Raw genomic sequence first — 22,240 nt, forward strand, 5'->3', positions numbered from 1 at the left:
GTGTGCGACATCACACACTTATAGCAAATGGTCCATTCTACCTTTTATGTCTCATGAACAGTGACAGTGGCTGGGTTACCTTTCAAATTTTACACAATTCTCCAAATCCTGATGGATTTTTTTTTGTAATCTCGGGGAGTTAGGTCTAGTTAGTTTGGTATATACATGTGTATACTACTTCAATAAATGAGCATGATGTTGTAAAGATAAATTTTGGAATGCTAATTATAATAAATTAATTTCAGCCACTTTAGAGTCTACTGATGGGTTAAAACATAGAGCTATATTAAATTACTAGAGCGCTAACTTCATGTATAAAGTAATGCCTGCTGGGCGCATCCATGTTTGTGCATAAACCTATGGAGACTTAGAAATTTTGTACGGCTTTTGTACGGCTATTTGCATATCTACGTTTGTATTCCATACCGGTGCGTTATCGAAGCCAATACGCCCAAAACCGAAGCACACGATCAGCAAATGAACGTGTCATTTTGCTCTACGCAAACAACTTCGCTGTAGATGCTTTTTGCCGTCACGTTTTTTTGAACCGTCAATGGTGCACTTAAGTTGTTTGCGTGTGTTCTACTTATGCGTTGCATGTAGAGTACACTTTCAATATTCAATCCATCTAATTTCATTATGTTCTATAAACACGCACATGAATTCAAAATGTCTGCGCCCAGGACGGCTTCAAAGTGTCTCGCGCGCAGAATGAGGAGTTAGCGCTCTAGTAATTTAATATAGCTCTATGGTTAAAACTCTGTTGTTGTTGGCTGTTAATTGATGACCTTTGAGATATTGATGGGATCTTGATAAGTTTGCATTGAGGAGCCTGCAGATGGCTAACATAGGGAATGACAGCTCAGTTACTATTTCAAAAGTTCACAGGTGCCAATCTCAATACGATCAGTTGTCCTTGTTCTACAAAACTTGACAAGGGAGTAAGAAGTTTCCCCAAATGTTTTGAATTAAAAGAATTAGGAATGCTGAATTTTTGAAAGTATTGGCACATGTCTCTTCTGTGTTTAGTTTTTTTATAACAATTATAGCCTAAACCAATTTAATGCGTTATGCAGTACATTTAAAGCTATGTTACCATGTGACAGCTTGTCGCCAACTCGGGCGATTCACAATGCAGAGCGCCACCAATAGTTTGCCACGGAGAGTTCATTTTTCCCCGTGCATTGTGGGAGATGTTCGACAAATTCGCAGCGCAGGACATTTGAAATTGTTCGTTTTCCGGTCAATTGTTTCGTAAGCATATGATTCGAATATCTGTTTGCCCCCTTTCTTTTCTTTTTATCAATATGGTGATTTTTTGTAAGGCGGCAGAACGCTATGCCCCTATCTATAACATAATAGCTAAAGTTGTCTACCGACACTCATTCAAATGGGCCATATTTTGTCGACCGTAAACTTGAAAAGTTGACTCTCAATGGCAAACTCTTGGTGGCGCACTGCATTGTGAATCACCCGGATTACATACAATGCTGCTGCAAATATTTTTCCCGTTCTATTTAAGTGGCCAGATTTATGAGGTGCTTGAACGGACTGAGTGTTACCAGCAAAATACTAACACTACACACCCACAATATGACATGGGTTGGAATTTGTTGTGAGACCTAGGGCTGAGGATCAACGTTACCATTTTCATTGACTTTGTTATCCAGTTCCTCCGCAGTATGTAACGTCTCATTACAGTGCTGTATGCCGGCGCAGTAGTGCAGCATCAGTGTAGCCAGCATCTGCATGCGCTCCTCGCTGCGGCACATGTTGCCTGTACGTCGCCGCTGACGTCGCTGCTGCTGTTGCTGCTGCTGGTGCTGCTGTTGAGTGCCTAGTCGCTGCTGCGGTCGGTGCTGATCAGTTTGGATGTCCTGGGTCAGTTGCAACTGCCGCTCCACTTCGGCGTCAATCTCCCTCTGTAGCTTGTTTACCTGTTGGTGCAATTCGAAACGTCATTCAGGAGTGGTTTACAGGGATTAAAGAGAAGATACAACATTTGCAAACATCAAAAAACGAAATGATCCAATTATCACAAAATACCTTACTGGATTGTTAGGGAATGACAGTCTAAAGCATCCTGTAAAATCGTGGCTCCTGGTGTGCTGACATTTTCAAGAAAAACTGTATTTTTCCAACGCTGGTCGGCCCACCAGCGCTGGAGACAACTGGCTATTTTCAAAACCTACTCCATATTTCTTATATTTAGTTATTCCACATTTTCTTTGCAATTGATTACACACCTATGAACGGGTACAAGCCAGCTAAATTGATACTCTGGCCATACAATTCCCCAAAGTCTATAAATTGCTCCATTTCATCTTAAGCATGTTAAGTGGGGTCAGGGAACCAGACTACAAGAATATAATTGATTTTCTTGGTTTTACCAGCACTTACAAGCCAAAAACGTGAAGCAAGTCAGTTTAACAATACTTGCTAAAACATATTAATCCTCCAAATGCACTTATTTCTGAAAATTGCAGCAAAAGCCAATGTTGTACATATTCCCTTTAACTCTAACCCTCAATCCTCCAAAATCTACCAGGCGGTTTTGGAGGATTTTAGAGGACTGAGCCTGTATTCCATTATAGTGCCAGTTGATTTTAAAGGATGCATGGTGTCAAGGTCTTAAGCTATACCTTGCATTGTTCATGCTTAGCCATTCATAAATAATGCCAAGATTATACTAGATGTCATCCGTACCGTTTCTGGATATCATCCGCACTGCTACAACAATGTGTAAAAGTGAGTTGGAGGATTTTGTAAGGATTGAGGCAGTGGCCACCCCTCCACTGAATAAATTCAAGAACTAACGGATGATTTTGGAGGATTGAGACTATGTATCCAATTATTGCATGGTGGCAATTGGAGGATTTTGCAGGATTGATGACGGTTCCTATCCAAAAAGGCCTAGGGGGATTAGGGCTAATTCAAGGCAGAAAGGACTACCGTCAACTGAAAATGTCCAAATTCTTCGTGTTCACTTACTTCACCTTAGGCCTTTAAGAAAGTCTATTAGCGATGTCGTTTCAAACTGGACATGTTTCTTTGTAGTAGTTGTACAATATTTATAATAGTTGCGCTGCAATCATGCAGTAATCCCATATGATTTTATTTTATTTCATTGTGCTGTATTGTATTTGTAATGTATTGTATTGTATTTGTACACGTGTGTAGTCATTTGTAGTGTATGCAGGGCCCCAATGGAAACCAGTTTTAAACTGTTTGGGCATACCCTGGGTAAAGAAATATCATAAATAAATAAAAAAAATGCTGAGATTCTGTAATTACCATTGTTTCCAGCTTTTCCTTCCTTTCATTGTTGGGAAGCTCAATGAACAACTCACGACCAAGCTGGAAAAAAAACCGAATGTGGGAGAACTTCACTATAAAAAAATACCTTGATTGTTCAATAAAAAAATCCAACAAAAGGGGTGGTAAGGGGGAAGAACACCCCTCCCTGAATGGGCCCTTTGCGCCAACAAAAGACGTCCCATGGGCGTGTGCGACGCACGTACACCAGGGAATTTGTACTATGTACACGCAGTGGTACATAGTACGGCCGCGCGTTGCAGCAAAATTGCAGTCAGGCAAGATGGAGTCAGTCGGTCACCCCCAACTGTACTTTCTTTGCCGGTGAGGGGGTACTTGTGAACAGAGCAGATAGATTAATGAGCCCTCTCAGTATCCCATCCCAACGTCTGGAAAGATTGTGGCTACAGAATGCAGACATGCAAATCAGTCCTTCTCTCATGTGATTTCCGGTTCCGCCCCTTCCATCTTAGAAGCTCCGCCTCCCGATTCTTACCTCTCTAGCGGCAGTCATAAACACAGCATCTGTGTCGTCCACCCTATTGCCTTCAGCCCGGGCCAGCTCACGGAGGTCTCGTTTCAGTCGGTTCAGCCCGCGGACCGCCACGTTGACCTCGTCTTCTTCATCCTCGTCAGACGATGCAGAGGACTCGCGGGGGGAGGGATCCGGGGAAGGGACAGGGGAGGGTTGAGGGGATACCCCGCTGCGACGTTGCATTGTGGGAGTGGTTTGTGGGGAGGCGGAAGGGTCCGCAACCACCTTGACGTTCAGTTGTTGGTCCTTGGATGGGGAAGACTGGTCAGGTTTTCGCCAGACTTTGGTTCTACGGGGGGAAATGAGTTACGCAAATTATAAATTTGTAATTTGTAAATTTGTAAGTGTGAACAAAGCATTATAAATTAATAGAAAAAACAATCTCAGAAATCAAAACAAACAATTATCATTCCGCATTGCAAGATACATTTTTCAGTATAAGGGTTAAAGTTTTTCTTAATGCATCTCTTGTTTACGGTAAGTATTCAGCTACTGTTTCATGTTTAAAGTATGAATACTTTTCAATAAAAAATTTCTGTAAATCTAGAAACAATATGTTTTACTTGAATATCTCATAGGATTATTCTAGCATTAGTTCTTGACCCATTATACTGAAACAATGATTTCTTTTCTCGTATTAGGAGATATAAGTTTTATTTTAAATATTCATCCTTCTTTGCTTGTGCATTTACAAAGATTAAGAAAGAAATTGGGAGAATAGAAATTGGTGCAAGTCATTTCACCCTGCAGTGCATCTAACCATTATGCAAACTGGTATGCAGTGTACGTGCCAAAACAAAGCCTACATTGAAAGAGTGGCTCCATCAATTAAACTATGAGGTCAAATGTCAGCCAACCAATCAGGATGCAGAAAGTCAGATCTCCAAAGTGACATCAACAACCAACTGACCAATGAAAATCCACCGCGTGAGGTCAAAGGTCAATCACACCAGCCAATCACAAAGTGGCAACAGAAAAGGCTGGGTGACCTTTGATTTATGATCAACCAGAATAGAGCAACTAGATTTGAAACTGCAAATCAGCCGTACAAGAGAAAAAAACATCCAGTCACAAAAAATGGAGTTCCATGCATATAGTGTCACCATAGCATTTAAAATATCGCAGTCAATTTCCATTCGCTAAGGGCTCCATTTTCTATTATTCAAGCACACAGATGTAGGTCCCTTCTGCGCAAAAAGAGTGCACAATGTGATTCTGTGCTTATTTTGATAGAGATACGCAATGCATTGTTTACATGCAACGTTTCAATTTGAAAGAGATGAACTTATGACATCAAAAAGCTCCAACTACTTTCAGATGTCTTACACGGACCAAAGGCCACCTTAACATGCCAGATAACCCCAGAAACAACCCTCTGTCCCAAAGATGACACAAGTTGAGATCAGATTGTATCCGAAAGGTAAAATTTCACATTAATGCCTGGAAAATGGAGTATCGAGAATGGAGTGGAATTCCTTGATGCCATGCCATGCCAAAGATTCTCTACAACCAACCATTGCTAGGGGGCGCTATTGACAAACTAGAAGACGTTGTCTTCAAGTCCGGAGGCAGTATCCTGACCATTTTTGGAGACAGTTCTGAATAAGGTTTTATGTTTTTCCATTGGAAAAAAAAAATGTGGAACTGCATTAAAAGTAGTATTTAAATAAGCTTGAAACTCTGCTTTTAATTATAATGGTGAAATTATTCAACCATATATTCATTAGTGAAACACAAATTTCCTATCAAAATTGAAATCAGCATGCTGTACATACAAATAAACTTGTTCATGTTAATTTGACATCAAATGATCTCAAATGCATGTCCACATACTATGTGGGGTGCTGTGGTCCAATGGTTACAGTGTTCGACTCGTGTGCCGTGGTACATGGGTTCAAATCCTGACCGTGAGAACATGGTGCTTGCGCTCTTGAGCAAGGCACTTTACCATTATTGCTTCGTCCTTCGGATGGGACGTAAAGCCGTAGGTCCCGTGTGTTGTGTAATGCACGTTAAAGAACCCAGTAACACTTATCGCTAAGAGAAGGGGTTTGCCCCGGTGTTTCTGGCAGTGGCTGCAATATGCGCCGCAGCACCTTATAAACCCTTATAAGGTGCTAGATAATGGGTCTCATATTTCTCATAAACTCTATTTACCTTTCTTTAATAATACACATAATTTCAAGCGCCTTGAGTACCTAATTGCTGGTAGATACGTGCGCTATTTAAGACTCCGATATTATATTATTATTATTATTACTATGGACTCAGTACACATGTATCACCTAAAATAACAATGTCCAGAGACTTTAAATGGATCTCGGTTAGAAACTCCTAAAAAATACAGCAAAGTAATAAGCAACAGTGTCAAAACACTAAAAGCCAACAGCAACGGTCACGACAACTACAATGTAGTAATTAATATATCGACTATAACAATAACTTGAAAATTTGAGGAAAATACCTGTCACATGGAATTTGTGCTTGCGTTTTCTCAGAGCATTTCTTGTGGCATATGAGCTGGCATACTTGGCATTTCAGGGCGTATTTAGTCCACACCTGTCGACAAAAAAAACACAACGGTTGTTTATTGGAAGCATATTTGCTATACTGGTTAAGTTGGGACCAAAATAGTTTTCAAGAAAATTATTTGTACTAAAATGTTCCATAAAAATGGAAAGGGGTAATATTTTATTCCATTTCCCTCACCTTTTTGGAGCAGAAATCACATCTAGTTGGCACAGTGAAATGAGTTCCCACAAACCTGTGCTGTAGTCCTGGGAACAAACTGTGAAAGAAAAAAAAAAAATGTCTATATAAGAGCATGCGTGATTACTCATTCCAGTTGGAATCTTTGGTTATTTGGCCAGAAAACTTCCTGAATCCTTCAAACTTTGTCACTTAGCAGGAACCCAATCCATCGCACGTTACTCCCCAGCTAATGTCGGTACCCATAGATACTCCTGGGTGGGAAAAGGCAACTGGAGTAAAGTGGCTTGCCCAAGGACACAACATATGGCCAACAGCTGAATTCGAACCCCTTCCCATCAGACTATGAAACACGGTTCAAAAAGATGCAAACTACATAAATATTGGAGTTCTTACTTGAGTTCATCAGGTCGCGTGTGCTTGTGACCTTTGACCTTATTCAGCGTCTTCCATCTCTCCTCAGCCACTGCCTTATGTTTGCTCTGTAGCTCCTTCAGCAGGGACTCAGTCATCTCAAGCTCTTCCTTGGTTGGAGGTTGCTCACCCGACGGTGTGTGCTGAAAGAAGAGGGCAACGTCTCCATAGCAGAGCCGAGTCTCGAAGCCCGAGTGCTGGTAGAGATGGGACTGGCCTGGCAGGCGGCTGGTGGGGACAAGAAATATGCACTTTATTTATGAAATTAATTTTGCCCACCGATATCAAACTAGCATTCCATAGTTGAACTAAATTATTTAGAATATTTGAATCAAGTAAGAACTTTAAAACAAGTACGAGCATTGGGGCAATTCCACGGTTACTCACGTTACATTTTTGATGTACTTTTGAGTTTCCCTGGGCTGTACTTACCTTACTGAAAAGGTTTAATAACTGTTATCCCCATGGTAGATAGAGTAGACCTAGACCTACATGTACCTAAGCACCAAAGATGACATACAGAAAAATGTGTTTAATATGTATGATAAACAAGACGCACAAAATCGGTTACTCACGTTACATTTTCGTAACGTGAGAAACTCAAAAGTACATCAAAAATTGTAACGTGAGTAACCGTGGAATTGCCCATTGAATGCCTAGTCAGTTTTCAAGCAGGATATTGTCAAAAGACTCTTGTAAATGTCCATTTGAGACACTTACGTGGCCCCTGCCCTCTGTTCTGGAGGGTGCAAGTTACTAACAAGGAGGTGCTCCCCAGCCTTTGTGTTGAGACACTGCAATGCTACGTCCATGAGCGGTACGCAGGTATAGCCAATCAGAATGTCTTTACTGCCGGACGAGAGAGGAATGCGATTCCAGACGCAGACGTTGAGATAGCGATCAAACTCGTCCACTTCAAAGTTGAAGGTTTCGTCCCACGTAGGTTCCTATTAATCAAAAGAGATTATATCACAAACACATTAACCATAACACCCCAGGTGCTTTTTGCCTGGAAATTTCCTGAATGCTTCAGAATCATCCAAGGGAGGAAAATTGAAGTCATTCCTTGTCCTTTTTCCAAGGGCAATTAAGCCCCACGTAAAGTAGTTATGGCTTGGTTGTGCCTTCTTAAGTCCTGCAAAACCATCCAAAACCTCTTGGTGTATTTTGAAGATTTAACATCCTTTGGCTTGATAGTTAGCCAAAAATGTGCAAACCTAAAGCATATTTCATGGCAAGATGTGTTAACATTAATGCACGTGGAGAGTATTATGTTGCTGACCAGCAAAACACAATACTGAAAAAAAAAGATAGATCTTTTGGAAACAACTTTGCAACACTCACATCATATGCCGGAACCAGTGAAGTCTCATATAGGTCATCATAACCAGAGAACTCTGAGTTTGCAGGTTCGGAGACAGCTGCCTGGTCCCCTCCAGCAATGGACACCGTGGAACCGGTAACCGTTGATCCCGTGTTGGGACTACCAGCCATATCAGGCTCGTCTACCAGTGATGTTAGGCTGGACAGACTGACCCTGTCTGGGTCAATTTCTTGGGTGTCTGTGTCGCCCCCAGCTTGCAGGCTGGCTATCGTGGGGTTCTTGACGGTCTTCTTTCGTTTCTTGTCACCAGGTTTAGCCTGCATGGATTCCTTAAATAGCATCTTGATGCTCTGCAGTCGGTTCTCCCGATCCATGGTAGTTGAGAGATTCCTCAAAGTGGAGTAGTCCAGACTTGACGACAACCTGCGCACCGGAGCGTCACCCTCAGTCGAGTCCAGGTTACCAGTGCGTCGACGGAGCACCGGGGAGTCCGTGGCAGGGACTTGCAGTTTACCAGGCGCACTGGTAGTCTGCGCTATCAGATCTACTTCATCGGCGCTCACGCCGAGTGTCTGCATCATTTTGACGTTGATGAAATCTTCGTAGTCGTTATCGTCAAGTTGCACGTCAACGATTTCAATGTTTTTACCTGAACCATCCGTCATCGTCTGACCATCCGTCTGAGTTACTATTGGGTGAGCTGGTCGCTGCACTTTTAGTATACACCTGAAGTGCGAAAACATGACAAGAGTATTAATATCATGTTAAACAAAGAAATGAATGGTAGCATGATTAGAACCTTCAACATCAAAGAGGCGCTCTACCAACTAAGCTTTCCAGCCCTTAATTGTCAGTCTATCCATATATATCTACAGGGAAGAGAAAACTCTCTGAGCTCATGGCAATTGATGCAATCTTGGAAGCTTTGAAAGTCTTGCCTGTCTTTATGTCTTATAATTGCCAAATATTTTATAGAGTATAGAGACCTGACTCAAAGATAAACAGAGTCATACCTATCTTTGGTCTGTTTGATGAGCTTAGCAGCATGCTTAGCATTAGTCACCCTGATGCCGTCCACAGCTTGTAGAAGATCACCCTACAAAACAAGTCAATCGAGGAGCCAATATATAAAAGTAGACTAAACGTGAGCCCCTATTTCAAACACAATAAAGACACACAAGTAATGGTCAAGAATATACTCTGAGAAAACAAGGTTTGGTTAAAGGGAATATACAACATTTGCAACATCGAAAAATAAAACTACCCAGTTTTTACGAAATACCTTACTAGGATGTTGGTAAATGACAGTGTAAAGCATCCTGTAAAATAACGGCACCAGGTGTGAAGTCATTTTCAAGAAAAGTGGTATTTTTGTATACATTTCCAATGGTGGTCGGCTGACCACCGTTGGAAAAACCTAGCTATTTTTCAACTACTGCTCCAAATTTACCTTTTTTTTTCAGTCCAAATTTTGTTTGCTGTTGGTTACATGTACATGAGCGGGTGCAGGCCAGCTAGACTGGTTCCCTCACCTTACAATTTTCCGGCATCTATAAATTGATCCATTTCAACTTTAGTGGAGTCAGGAAACCAGACTACTTGAACATTTTTGTTTTTCTTGGTTTTTCAGCATTTTCGAACACAAAACTTTAAATATGTCAGTGTAACAATATTTGATCTACCCCTCATATAGTTCATTTCCGAAAATTACAGCAAAACCCAATGATGTACATTCCCTTTAAGTCTCATCCTCTTAAATTCTTAGTCATGACTGGTTCTAAAATTAAGTCCGTAAGTTTTATGGTCTTTGTTATGAACATCCCAAAGGCTTGTACTGAACAAAATAAACCAGAACATACTTTCTTTAATTCCGTCTGTCCGGCCGGTGAATCTCTATTAATGGATGCGATGACGACGTCTGACTCCCTGCACCCTGTGGTGAATTTCAGACCCACGCGGGGACCACCTTTCGGCAGATCTACCTCGAATGTCTCGCCTGGGAACCGACGGACAATGTCTTCCTGGTTCCATGGCTCTGGATCTGTTGAAGGTTAAAGAAGAATTTTTGTGTAAAAACATTTACCATAAAATGATGTGTTATTAAGGGAATGTGCTTGGGAGGTGTTAAATACTATGTTTATAGTGTTTAATACCGACCAAGCACATATTTATTCCCATTCATAAATACCTTTTCGGTCCAAAAGTCAAAACAAGTCAAACAAATAAAAATTTCCAACAATTTTGTTCAACAATTTTACTTTCTGTTTTTCGAAACACCCTTCTCGCTATATAATGGAGTGTCCAGCTGCAAGTAAGATGTAAACAACTCCTTGTATGGATATTGGTGACACGCAGATGCAGCTGTGGTGAGTGCGTTGTGAATTTAGGACTATGAAATACTGACTCACTGGTAGTATTGCGCATGCCTACATGAGTATTGTGAACGTTCAACCAATAACACGGTAAAAAGCACTGGATTGTATAGGAGTCCAAATTTCATGTAACACAGGAAAGTGTTTAAGACCAGCCAGCCATGTCTTTATCATCTGTGTAAGTCCGGCCACGTGACGGGCTCTTGACCAATGGGAATGGGTAAACTGTCTTAGGTATTTATGAACTAAGAGTCAAATTGCCCTTGTTCATCTTTTTTATGACAATTATAGATGGAGAATCTGACTTAACTAGAACGTCTTGACTAGATAACAAGGGCTTTAAGTTTGAGTCATGTAACTCCAATTCATACCAGTTGAACAATTGAATCTGTGCGTAAATATACCCTTACTGGTAAAAAATTAATAAACAGCTATTTCTGAAGAACAACTGCGCACCATTTTCACATAGTGCCCATACTCGGGTACAATGATGCTACAGGTTTGAGCAAATTCATATGAAAACTGTGTACACTCCATTTCATTCAATGGACGTCATAAAGAAGCCAAGGGCGCCCTCTACAGATCTTAAATGGAGTCAATACTCACTGACTGATAAGGTGCAGTATATTTCAGAGAGTCCTTTCTGTGCAGGAGACACCGACAGCCGACTGCACTCCACCACCGTCACCGCTAGCTTGCCGGTAGTGATCTTGCCATCATGAACGTAGACATCAGCGCTGCTGTGTGGAGGGGCAGGCTTGACGAAGAAAGGCTGGTAACGCATTTTGTAGTTCGGCAAGGTGTGTTTCTTTCTCAAGGTTTTACGAAGCTGGAAAAATAAGAAAGATACATAATTGAGACTTAATTATTTCAGAAGTAATCCATTACGCACCGATTTCACGAAGCGCTGCGACGCGTCGCAACTCGAGGGACCACGTGTAACACGTCGAAACTAGCGACATGTCGTATCATCCATTTCACGAAAGTTGCGATGTGTTGAACGCGTCGTAAGTTCCTTGACAATGGCTTAAAACACGTCGCAAGTTACGACGTGTCTAGTGGTCATCGCAAAATAAGAAGAGTCCCTTTCTTAGCTAGTTTAATACCATAAACATTACATAAACGAGATTATAATACCGAGGCAATGTGTGTAAATTTGTAAATAGAAAATTCATTGAATAATTATGAATTAGACTGGAAAATTGCAGTTGAAATTTCAAAGTAGCTATACAGTCCACTGAGAGCTTGTTTTCCTTCAAAATTGCATCGCACGACCGCCATTTTGTTTTACGCTTTAACAAATTTCGAGCTGAGATCCGACGACTCTTTGTTGAATATCAGACCACTATTTACGGTACGCTGACTAAATACATAAAACAGTCATCGAGTTGTGCTATAAATACACCTACGACGCGTCGCACTTAGGACGTGTTTTGTGAAATGGATCGCAGGATGCGTCGCAGCTGCGATGCATCGTAAGTTACGAAGAGTTTGATGAAATCGGGTGCAGGGTCATCTGTGACTACAAAATTGAAAGTAAAAAGAAATACTTCTATTCAGTATTTTGTTACTAACGCCTCAAAGCAAACTTTTTAACAAGAAAAGAAACAAAAGATACACAGAGCATAAGACTTTGCCCGATCAGAGTTTGTCCCAGTTGGAGTTTGCCCGATTGGAGTTTGTCCTGATTGGAGTTTGTCCCAATTGGAGTTTGTCCCAATTGATGTTAGCCATAATTTGATGAGTTTGTATTATCTGGAGTTGGTCTAGTTAGTCTTATTAACTAATTGGCAATGCTTCTGTGTTTTATTGCCATACCTGACCAACAATAAGAGATCCTAGTTTTGGCACCGAGCGACCTTCGAAGTGACTCTCCACTTCAAACTCAACCTCAGGCTCCTGAAAAACAGAAACACAAAATAGCCCTCATGAGTACAAGGACAAGGTGAAAGGAGACTCAAGATGTTAGAAAATGCCTGTTTTGAAAGCTGCACTTTGTTATAGAGTTGCTCTTTATATCTTGAGATGATGGTGGATACGTACATGTACAATCAAAATGAAATGTGGCATGTGTATCGACTTACATCATAGAAAGACATGGACCAGTGTGTAAACGGATTTCTACTAAATTGTAGCCTGAGTCGTCCCTTAAGTTTGGTGACAGTTATGGAAACGTAGGCCGTGGTCCCAAAGACCAAGTCAACATCGACGGAAACTCTGAAACCCCCACTGTATTCCAAGTCAGCTGCAATGTCAATCTCCTGTGAGTACATAAAAAAATGTCGGAGAGACTAGTCAGTTTCATCATGATCAACAAATCAAAATTTTGAACATCAAATGTATCGTGTTCTTCTTTCCAGTTGAAAAAAAAAGACCTATAAATTGTGTCGAATTAAATATATGAAATGCATTCGTCTTTCCAAATTCTAGCACTTCCATTGTTTTCCATATTATTTCAACAGTGTTTTTGTCCATCAGCAGCAATTGTTTTGGCAATTTCTGCATGAATGGCCATCTACGGCACAATTTTCATGCAATGCAGTGCCACACACTCAAATCTGTTTTGAGCACACATATATACAAAAAACTTCTGAATTTTGCTTTCGTTTCGCCGAGGTCAATTTTTTTTTTTTTTTTTTGGTGTCACTGGTCATTCAGTGCATGGCAACTGGTCAATAAGCAAACACAATGCATACATTGGTACAATGTACTAAAAATAGGCCCATATTTGTAAAGATGAAAGCCGGAGGTGTGAGGATAGTACCTGAATCAATAATACAACGGCGCCCGCAGATGTGAAGAAATGCCTTCTACTTTTAAAAAAGTAGAGGATCCCATGAAAATGGGAAAAACAAGATATAGATACAGAGTTACTACCCTTAATGGGTAGCATTATGAGCCAAGGAAGGCCCTTGCACATTTTTATTACCTATTTATTCAAGTTTTAAACAAATCTTGAGCAGGAATGCAAAAATTGCAGGGGACAAAAAAAAATCAAATTTACATCAGGTACTTCACTGGGGTCATCTTGCAGACATTTCATCAATGTGACAGACTTGATTGTTGGAAAGGATGTTCCGAGACAATAATCTTGAACCTGTAAGGAAATGAAATACAGAATATTTAAAAAAAAAAAAAAAATGATTTCATAGTCCTAGAGTCTTTAAAGCAAACAAAACACTTTTTAAATTTAGAATGACATTGGGTTGACCAAAGAAATTGACGGATAAAGCGGGCATTGAACCTGCCACCTCTGGATTGCCGTTCCGGTGCTCTACCAACTGAGCTATCCAGCCCTATGGTGGTGGTTCCCAAATTTGTCAATGTCTTTGATCAGGGGTTCTAGTCAGAAGCCATAAACCTGCACATACCATGTGGCCAGGGATCACACCCAAAGACAAAATTACAGTAACATTAAACTACAAAATGGTAATTTTGCATCGGACAACTATTTTGGAGATGGTAGGTTAAAATTCCACTTCAAAATTTTTTTTTTTTCACCCCAATGTTTCCCTGCTTTGGGATTGTTTAACAATGGTAAATTGCCTGTTTGCATTCATCAGCGAACTTTGATCAAATGATTTATATCAAAACCAAAGGTACTCGGGTACAATGTCCACAAAATCATTCCTATTTCTTCATCTGTTCATTGTGCTCGTTATTCCTTTCATGGGAAAAATTGTTTGATCATCTTCAAAATGGCAACATGCCAATGAAGGATTTTTTCACCTGTGCTGATCTAGTTCACAAATCCGTGTATAATGTTTCCCATTGAACTTTTATCACTGTGGATGTCAATGTACATGTGCATGTATGTACATGTATACGTGTATGTATCATATTTTTGTATTTCGATTCCTCTGTTTTCATTTGCAATTAATGAGCAAAATGTAATTCAGTGCTCTTCATTGAAATGTTAAATTAATTTTGCACTTTACACAGGCTTTGAAAGACTTGGCAAAAAGAAAAATGAAATCACATATATTTAATGACCGCTCACTGTCTTTTTGTGAGTCATATGCATTTTTATATACACACATGATACAGGTATAAATGTGCTTTTTACTACAATCGTCAATTTACAGCAGCATCAATCTTCTTTCATTGAGAATTGAAGGACATATTGAAAGAGACTGAAATGTACGAGTGCAGAGGATGGAGCAACATTAACATTTCTGTCAAGGTCCACAGGCGAAGCCTGAACAATTATGGTCTCAGCTGTAAAGGTTAGATCTAACGTGGCAATGTCGTTAGCAATCCAACGAGACATCAAATTCAATTGAGGTGATTATCCTACAGGAAGTGCCGACACTCACAGCACAGCCTTCCAATAAGCTTCCAATTTCCCACCAAAAAAAAACAAAACACTGAAGTACCTTTTGCTAGTATTTCAATGGCTTAAAATTGAACAGATCCTGTTAATAATAATGCAGGCTTAGGTATGTTAAATGGATGTGCACTTTGATCCAGTTGAAGCATGAATTTGGCAAGGAGGGACGTAGAGTATGTAACTCCAAAGGCATGGCCAATGTTTCCTTTACGAAAACCTACAACTAAAGAGTTTCCACTTGAAACATCCTATGCAAAATACACATGTGCACATCCAAACAACACGAACCATTTATAAATGGATACACTGACATTTACTTAAAAGGATTATGTACTAGTTTACAAGTACATGAACATACACAATTATTTTAAGTGTCTTGACATACATATACCCTTTTTATAATCCCAAATCAATTCTTGGCAACGTCTAAATATAGACCTTGTTAGATAGGACCTCACAAGGCAAAAAAGGAAATAGGGGAAGAGAATTCAGAGGAAGAGAACGGACATCTCATCTGATCCAACACCTGCTATGGATGGGATCTCATCTCCCAATCATGACAACATTACGCTCCAACCGGGGAGCTGTACTGACGAGGCATCTGTAGGCAGTGTGGTGTTTCACACTACACCCATTCAAGCATGATAAAATGGCACAGATACAGTAGAACATACTTGGTCAACCATTTCAATTTTCACTCAATAATTTGGTTAGGTATATACAGCATTATCAATTCAACATATTTGCTGCCCACATTACTGTCGGTGGTTTGTGTTATGAATTATGCCTTTATTGCCTTGCCTTGATTTTAGTAATATTTTTTTTGCAATTTATGCCATTTAAATTTTCTATATTTTGAATGTTATTACTTCAATGTATTGGTTGTAACCTTTGGAATTTATCAAATATCAACCTGTGCTGATGAATACAAAATAGGTATTGTAACAGTCTGATAAGAAAGTTATAACTTAATAATGAATAAACCTACAAAAGATATATTTTGATGCATCTTTACTTAAAAAGAAGAAGAAGAAGAGAGAAATAAGCTAGAAGAACTTAAAAAAACTTAAACATCATGATTAAATATTACTCCAGTTTTAATTATTGTTCAAACTGATAACTTTTTAACATATCTTGCATCTTAGCCAGTATTATCTTATAATAAAGACATAAAACACATGTGTGCTTGTGTACGTGCACAATGTACATGGTACATATTATTACTTTGAATGCAATTTGCAATGACAGCTGCTACAGCAATTATCCAGCTGGTTGCATAATTGAGTTCCTTTTTATTGGTCCATGAATAAAATACTCTTTGAAATGCAAAGAAGGCAGAAATTAATCTTTTCAATTCAGTTGAGATATATATATATAAATATACTTGTGGTAATAGACATGCAACTGTTAGTTTAAAACCTTTATCCCCACTTTTTTTTATGAATGAGGGTTGCACAACTTCTACATTGGTGCACAAAATCTACATTTTTGTTAAGTTAAGTACTTAATTATAAAAAAAAACCTAGATACATGTTTACCACTACATGTACATGTACATCTGAATGAATCATTTCTATTTCAATATTTTGAAAAATTCTTTTTAATTTAAAACAACTTGTAAAAAATTGTGACTTTAAAAAATGTACGGAAAGGTCAATTTATATTTATAAAGGGCAGTTCCATTAGGAGATAGAACAGGATCATATGAACAGGATCCAGGGAATATGTCCAGCCCAATGAATGTTTTTTGGGGGACTTTTAATAACCGTGCAATTTTAGGTCAAGCTTTTATCCCATGGGTAATTTGAATCATGCGAGTAAAATGACGGAGTGTCCCATTTTTTAAGTGATCGGTCTAGACATATGTGGACAGGGATTTAGCTTATTTTTTCTGCTCTACTGACAGGCTTACTATAAATCTGAACTTGTTTGAAATTGTTCTTTATTTTTTTTTTTTTCATAAAATAATTTTTCTGTTTGTTGTGTTAGAAAGTAAAATTAAAAGTTTTTGATATAAAAATGTTGGTTTTCTTTGTAATGAAAAATGTTCTGCAACTAAAAAAATATTCCTCATCAAAAGGTGATGTCACAGATAAAGAATAAATTCAAGAAATGTTCAAGGAAACTTTGAATTTCATTCAAAATCATTTCAATCAATGCTTTCCAATCACTAATTTAATCATGAAATACAAATCAGCAGTACTTTAGCACTGTTTATTTCCTTGGGTTCCAGCTTTGAATTGAGAGAAAATAAGGAAGGACATATCAATTGCAGAAAATGCAGAAAATGCTTGTTTATTAGGAAGAATGAGCTGCAACCAGGAAGACACTAAAAGCCAAACCAACATAGGTGCAGTTCCCCCAGCAGAAATCAAACGGGTGCCACACAAGGTTAACGTAAACATCAGGACCCGATTTCGAAATTTCGTGCTTATGGTCACCATTCTGCGCTTAGGGGCTCTGGCTCCAACAAGAGAGGGCGTTCTTACCACTTTCGAGAACCCCGTGGACTGGACACACCGCATTGGTGTACTGGTTTGTGCGCATAAAGCGCGAAGTACGCACAACTCATTCTATTCTGAATGTGCACAAAGCAATGGCGTCTTCGCGTAAGTGTCAGGCGTCATCGGCAATGTGTTCGAATATGAGCTCCGTGCGCCAACGAAAGAGGGTGCCCTTTTACCTAGCAACGACATCCCATGGATGGGACATTTAGCTGGTTGACGCGCACCGTTCCTTGTGTGTGAGGCACGTACACCAGGGGATTTGTACACAGTGGTACGGCAGCGCGTCGGGACAAAATTGCAGTCAGGCAAGATGGCGTCAGTCGGTCACCCCCAACTGTACTTTCTTTGCCGGTGAGGGGGTACTTGTGAACGGAGCGGATACCTAGTGGTCTCACCCAGCACTCTTTTTCCTACCGTAGAGTGGGTACTTGAGCACGGAGCCCATACCCTTGCATAGAAATTTTGTGTTAACCCTGTTAGCATAGAAGCCTTAGTTACAGGATCTATGCATTCACACAAGCCAAAAATTCCTTGCAAACCTGTTAACTACACCAACCATTTGCAGTTTTTTTGTGCCGACAGTTAGACTGTAATTATTGCTTACTGTCAACACAGTGATGCTATTGGGCCCTATTCTTGACTTACGTTAATCTGCTCCAGGATTTTTCCGGCCGTTTTTGCAGTCAGAAGCTCCTCGAACTCTACGTTCATCTTCCTGACGACCCATCGTCGGACAAACGCTGCGTCTTTGAGCTCCTGGAAGAGGAAGGCTATCAGGACATTCAGAGCACTGCATGATTCTGTCTTGTGAAGTAAGGAAGAGATGTCCAAATCCTGGCAGAAAAAAAACCACACAAACGCATTTTTAATGTTAATTTCTTCTTCTGATGCAATGAGAATGCATCTCGTTACTTGAATACAACACAAACTAATAATTATCAAGTGAGCATAGTGGATATGCACATAGACAAATGTGTATGGTTTGCATTCAGATAAGCACTTCCAGTGTAGTGATTGCATGTCTAACAACTCACGTTTCATAATTTGTGATAAATCTCTAGGGCCTGAAATACCCAGTAAACCGCTTATTTTTGTTATTTCCATAGTTTCCAATATCAGAATGAATGCTCTTGTGAAGTTTTTTTACCACTCAATTTTCTACTGATACTGCTGATAAAGTACCACACAGCATATGGGCAATTCCACGGCTTCTCACATTACATTTTTGATGTACTTTTGAGTTTCCTTGGGCTGTAATTACCTTTCTGAAAAGGTTTAATAACTGTTATCCCCATGGTAGATAGAGTAGACCTAGACCTACCAAAGCACCAAAGATGACATCCAGAAAAACGTGTTATGTATGATAAACAAGATGCACAAAATCGGTTACTCACGTTACGAAAATGTAACGTGAGTAACCGTGGAATTGCCCATATAAAGTCCAAGAGGCACACACATCTACTACTTTCTCACTTTAGTCTGTGTTCCGAAGCAGTTTATTTTTAAACACTGGTCTTGCTACATGTAGTTCTTTGTGGTCTAGCAAATTTCTAGATCATATTAACCTTTTGGTCTACTTTTTTCCCCCTGATTGAACCCTGTTACATTAAAATGCCAATTTTTTGTTTGTTTTTTTGATTAAAGGGAAAATACAACATTTGCAAACATCAAAAAATAAAACTACCAAATCATTTTGAAATACCTTGCTGGACTGTTAGTGAATGACAGTGTAAAGCATCCTGTAAAATCGTGGCACCTGGTATACTGTCATTTTCAAGAAAAGGGGTATTTTTGTATCAATTTCCAACGCTGGTCGGCCATCCAGCGTTGGAAAAAACTGGCTTTTTTTCAAATACTGGCCCCAATTGACCATCGCACTTGTTTGCAATCGATTACACATCTTTGAACGGGTACAAGCCAGCTAGACTGGTTCCCTGACCTTACAATTCCCCAATGTATGTAAACTGCTCTGTTTCTTCTTATATGGAGTCAGGGAACCAGACTACAGGAAAATGATTGTTTTTCTTGGTTTTTATAGCATTTTCCAACCCAAAACCTCAAAAAAGTCAGTGTAACTATATTTGCTATATATTTCCAACCCCCCAATTCCATCCATTTCTGAAAATTACAGAAAAAGCAAATGATGTATATTCCCTTCAACTTTACCTCAGGCATCTTGGCTTTCTCATACTGGGCCCGCTGCGGAATGGGCTGGACCTGCTGGTTCTTATAATACAGGAACACCAGGAACATCTGCATCAACAGCATGCAGAATGCTCCAAAGATCACCGAGACAAACACCACAAAGAACATGGTGTCTGATTGGTTGGTGAGACACTCTGTTACAATGGATGAAACATGGCTTGCGATTGGTTTAGAGTTGAGTGAGATGGAAGAGACAGAGTGGTTATCGGCAACCAGATCTTGCAATCTGTGAAAAGAAGAAAAACGTTTATGTAATTAGCTGGTTTCATGATGTACTTGAAATGTTCATACATAAAATTGCTTCATCAGCTCAAACTTACACATTGACATAAACACATGGGCCCTGAACATGGAACTCATCACCATCTGCAATTCATCATCTATTGAACAGTTTAGGGGACTCCTAAATTTGTTTTGATTTCATTTGTTCCCAATTCTGTTAATTTGTTTACAGCGCTTTGAATCCTTTAGCAAAGGTGTTTTGTAAATACCAGTTAGTATTATTTTTATAAAGATAAGATCACAGGGTCTATCCAATTTAAAAGCTCCCATGTATTTAAGAAAATCAGACAGTGACAGTGACACACAACATTCTTCTCCAACATATTCCATGAAATTCAACAACTGACTTGTCAACTATAACACATTTTACGTTAAAGATCAGTCACATTAATATGGCAAACATTGACTAATTTTGGAAAATTGTAGCTCCTGGTGTGCTGACATTTTCAAGAAAAACTGTATTTTTCCAACGATGGTCGGCCGACCAGCGTTGGAGAAAACTGGCTTTTTTTTCAAAAACTGCTCCTAATTTTCAAATTTAGTTATTCGGCATGTTCTTTGCAATTATTCACACACCTGTGAAGGAGTTCAAACCTGCTAGACTGATTCTCTGACCTTACAATTCCCCAACGTCTATATATTGTTCTGATTCATCGTAAATGGGGTCAGGGAACCAGACTACAAGAACATGATTGATTGTCTTGGTTTTTCCAGCATCTACCAGCCCAAAACGTGAAATAAGTCAGTACAACAATATTTTCTATAACATACTAATCCTCCAAATCCATTCATTTCTGAAAATGGCAGCAAAAGCAAATGTTGTACATTCTCTCTAAAGCCAGGCTGCACAGAATGGAAAATTGCTTCGATGAGGGCAGCAAACAGATTAGGACTGATTGCTTACGTCATGCTATGGCTCCAGCACTTTAACAAAAATCAAAGCTGCTTGGCCTGTACTGGTTTTCCACAGCATTATATATACAAAATGTGTGGATGCTTCGTTTGTCGTTGAATTCTCAAGCTGCCCAACATTTCATTAATTCTGCCAGGGAGAAGATAGATAATTCACAAGCGAATCATAAATCGAAATCTGTGTAATGCCTTCACTATGTGCATGTAGAAATGTGGCACAAAATAAATGTAGATTGTACAGCCATACCTTGACGTTATCAAAATGGGCTTGTACATGCAGCAGATTCTCCCAATGGAAATTGTTTTCCTACTATTTTAGCGAAGCTTTTTAACTTTTATATTTTTATGGCTGAAACTCCCCTTCTTTAATTTTCGATGTTGTAGATTGTTTCAAATATATATAATTTTCAAAATATGTCAAAGTTTGCCACATCAACGTGACTAATCTTTAATGCATACACAATAATGTGTAAGTCACGATTTAAACAGACTAACAAGTTTCCTTCGCAAAACCACAAAAAAAAACACCAAGATAAAATAACAATCATGACCGAAAATGCATTAATTATGATTTAAACAAATACATATGAATTAACAGCATTAAGTTGAAACAAGTGAAAAGTTGAGAAAGTGCATTCTTTGAGACTTGATGCTAGTTTTTGCTACGTAACATAGGCCTATTCAAAACAATGTGAAACAAAAACAATGCAAAAGGTAGAAAACAATACAATTACAAAGTTTAAAAGTGTTGCATTAATCACTTTGCACTTACTGACATGAATTAACAGGACACTAGCCTAGTCATGCTAGTATGAGGTCTTCTTCTTTCTAATTACAATTGAAAAGTGAACATGTAGAATAGGGAAATAAAAGTGAAACCATAGCCCCATGGTCAAACACAACACATGACCTACATTATGTTTATATTGATGACCTTATCTTGAGGTCAACAAACTTTCTGCATAGCATAATACCAAAATGACTCGGCACAAGCTGAAACTTTGACGTCGATTCTTACCATAAAAATCCCATGTATCTGTAGATTATATGACAAACTCAAGATAAGCACATCTACTATCACTGACCTTTACTCACAGGTACGTGGATCCCAGTCTAAACCTCGAAAATGTCACATTTTCATCTCGTCTGCTCGCCGTCGTAACATGGGCGCTGCCATATTGATCTTGTTAGTAAATCACGCGAGATCATAACAGGTGACAGAAGGCGTGTGTGTGATGAAGTGTGGCAATTTTGACAAGTCTCGTAAAGATCACGTGGCATTAGGTTCAAAGGTTACGAGAAGTAATCATCAACAACATAAAGCGGGCGCTCTTC

General features: G+C 39.3%; 1 protein-coding gene across 2 annotated transcripts; it reads right to left on the reverse strand.

The window, feature by feature from the left end:
- Positions 1 to 680: 680 nt before the first annotated feature.
- Positions 681 to 22,139, reverse strand: LOC119727502 (PDZ domain-containing protein 8-like). Of its 2 annotated transcripts, none has more exons than XM_038199391.1 (17): positions 22,001 to 22,139; positions 19,673 to 19,937; positions 18,152 to 18,340; positions 13,674 to 13,766; positions 12,754 to 12,930; positions 12,488 to 12,568; positions 11,276 to 11,498; positions 10,157 to 10,338; positions 9,311 to 9,393; positions 8,318 to 9,023; positions 7,694 to 7,920; positions 6,956 to 7,201; positions 6,560 to 6,638; positions 6,315 to 6,409; positions 3,812 to 4,139; positions 3,295 to 3,357; positions 681 to 1,937 (listed from the first exon to the last, which is right to left on the reverse strand). In XM_038199391.1, exons 2-17 carry the CDS (start codon positions 19,817 to 19,819, stop codon positions 1,623 to 1,625), a joined length of 3,234 nt encoding a protein of 1,077 aa, XP_038055319.1. In that variant the 5' UTR covers positions 19,820 to 19,937; positions 22,001 to 22,139; the 3' UTR covers positions 681 to 1,622. The 2 variants fall into 2 exon arrangements, with proteins under 2 accessions (XP_038055319.1, XP_038055318.1); XM_038199390.1 differs by having other exon boundaries at positions 21,991 to 22,139.
- Between the last annotated feature and the right edge of the window lie 101 nt (positions 22,140 to 22,240).

This window comes from Patiria miniata, unplaced genomic scaffold, assembly GCF_015706575.1.
Source record: "Patiria miniata isolate m_02_andy unplaced genomic scaffold, ASM1570657v1 HiC_scaffold_20, whole genome shotgun sequence".
Lineage (NCBI taxonomy): Eukaryota > Metazoa > Echinodermata > Asteroidea > Valvatida > Asterinidae > Patiria > Patiria miniata.

Coding starts and splice junctions, on each gene's coding strand:
- LOC119727502 (XM_038199391.1), bottom strand. CDS start 19,819: ATGTTCTTTGTGGTGTTTGTCTCGGTGATCTTTGGAGCATTCTGCATG. Junction 6,410..6,559: donor GTGATTTCTGCTCCAAAAAG/GTGAGGGAAATG, acceptor TTTTGTCGACAG/GTGTGGACTAAATACGCCCT. Junction 4,140..6,314: donor GCACAAATTCCATGTGACAG/GTATTTTCCTCA, acceptor TTCCCCCCGTAG/AACCAAAGTCTGGCGAAAAC.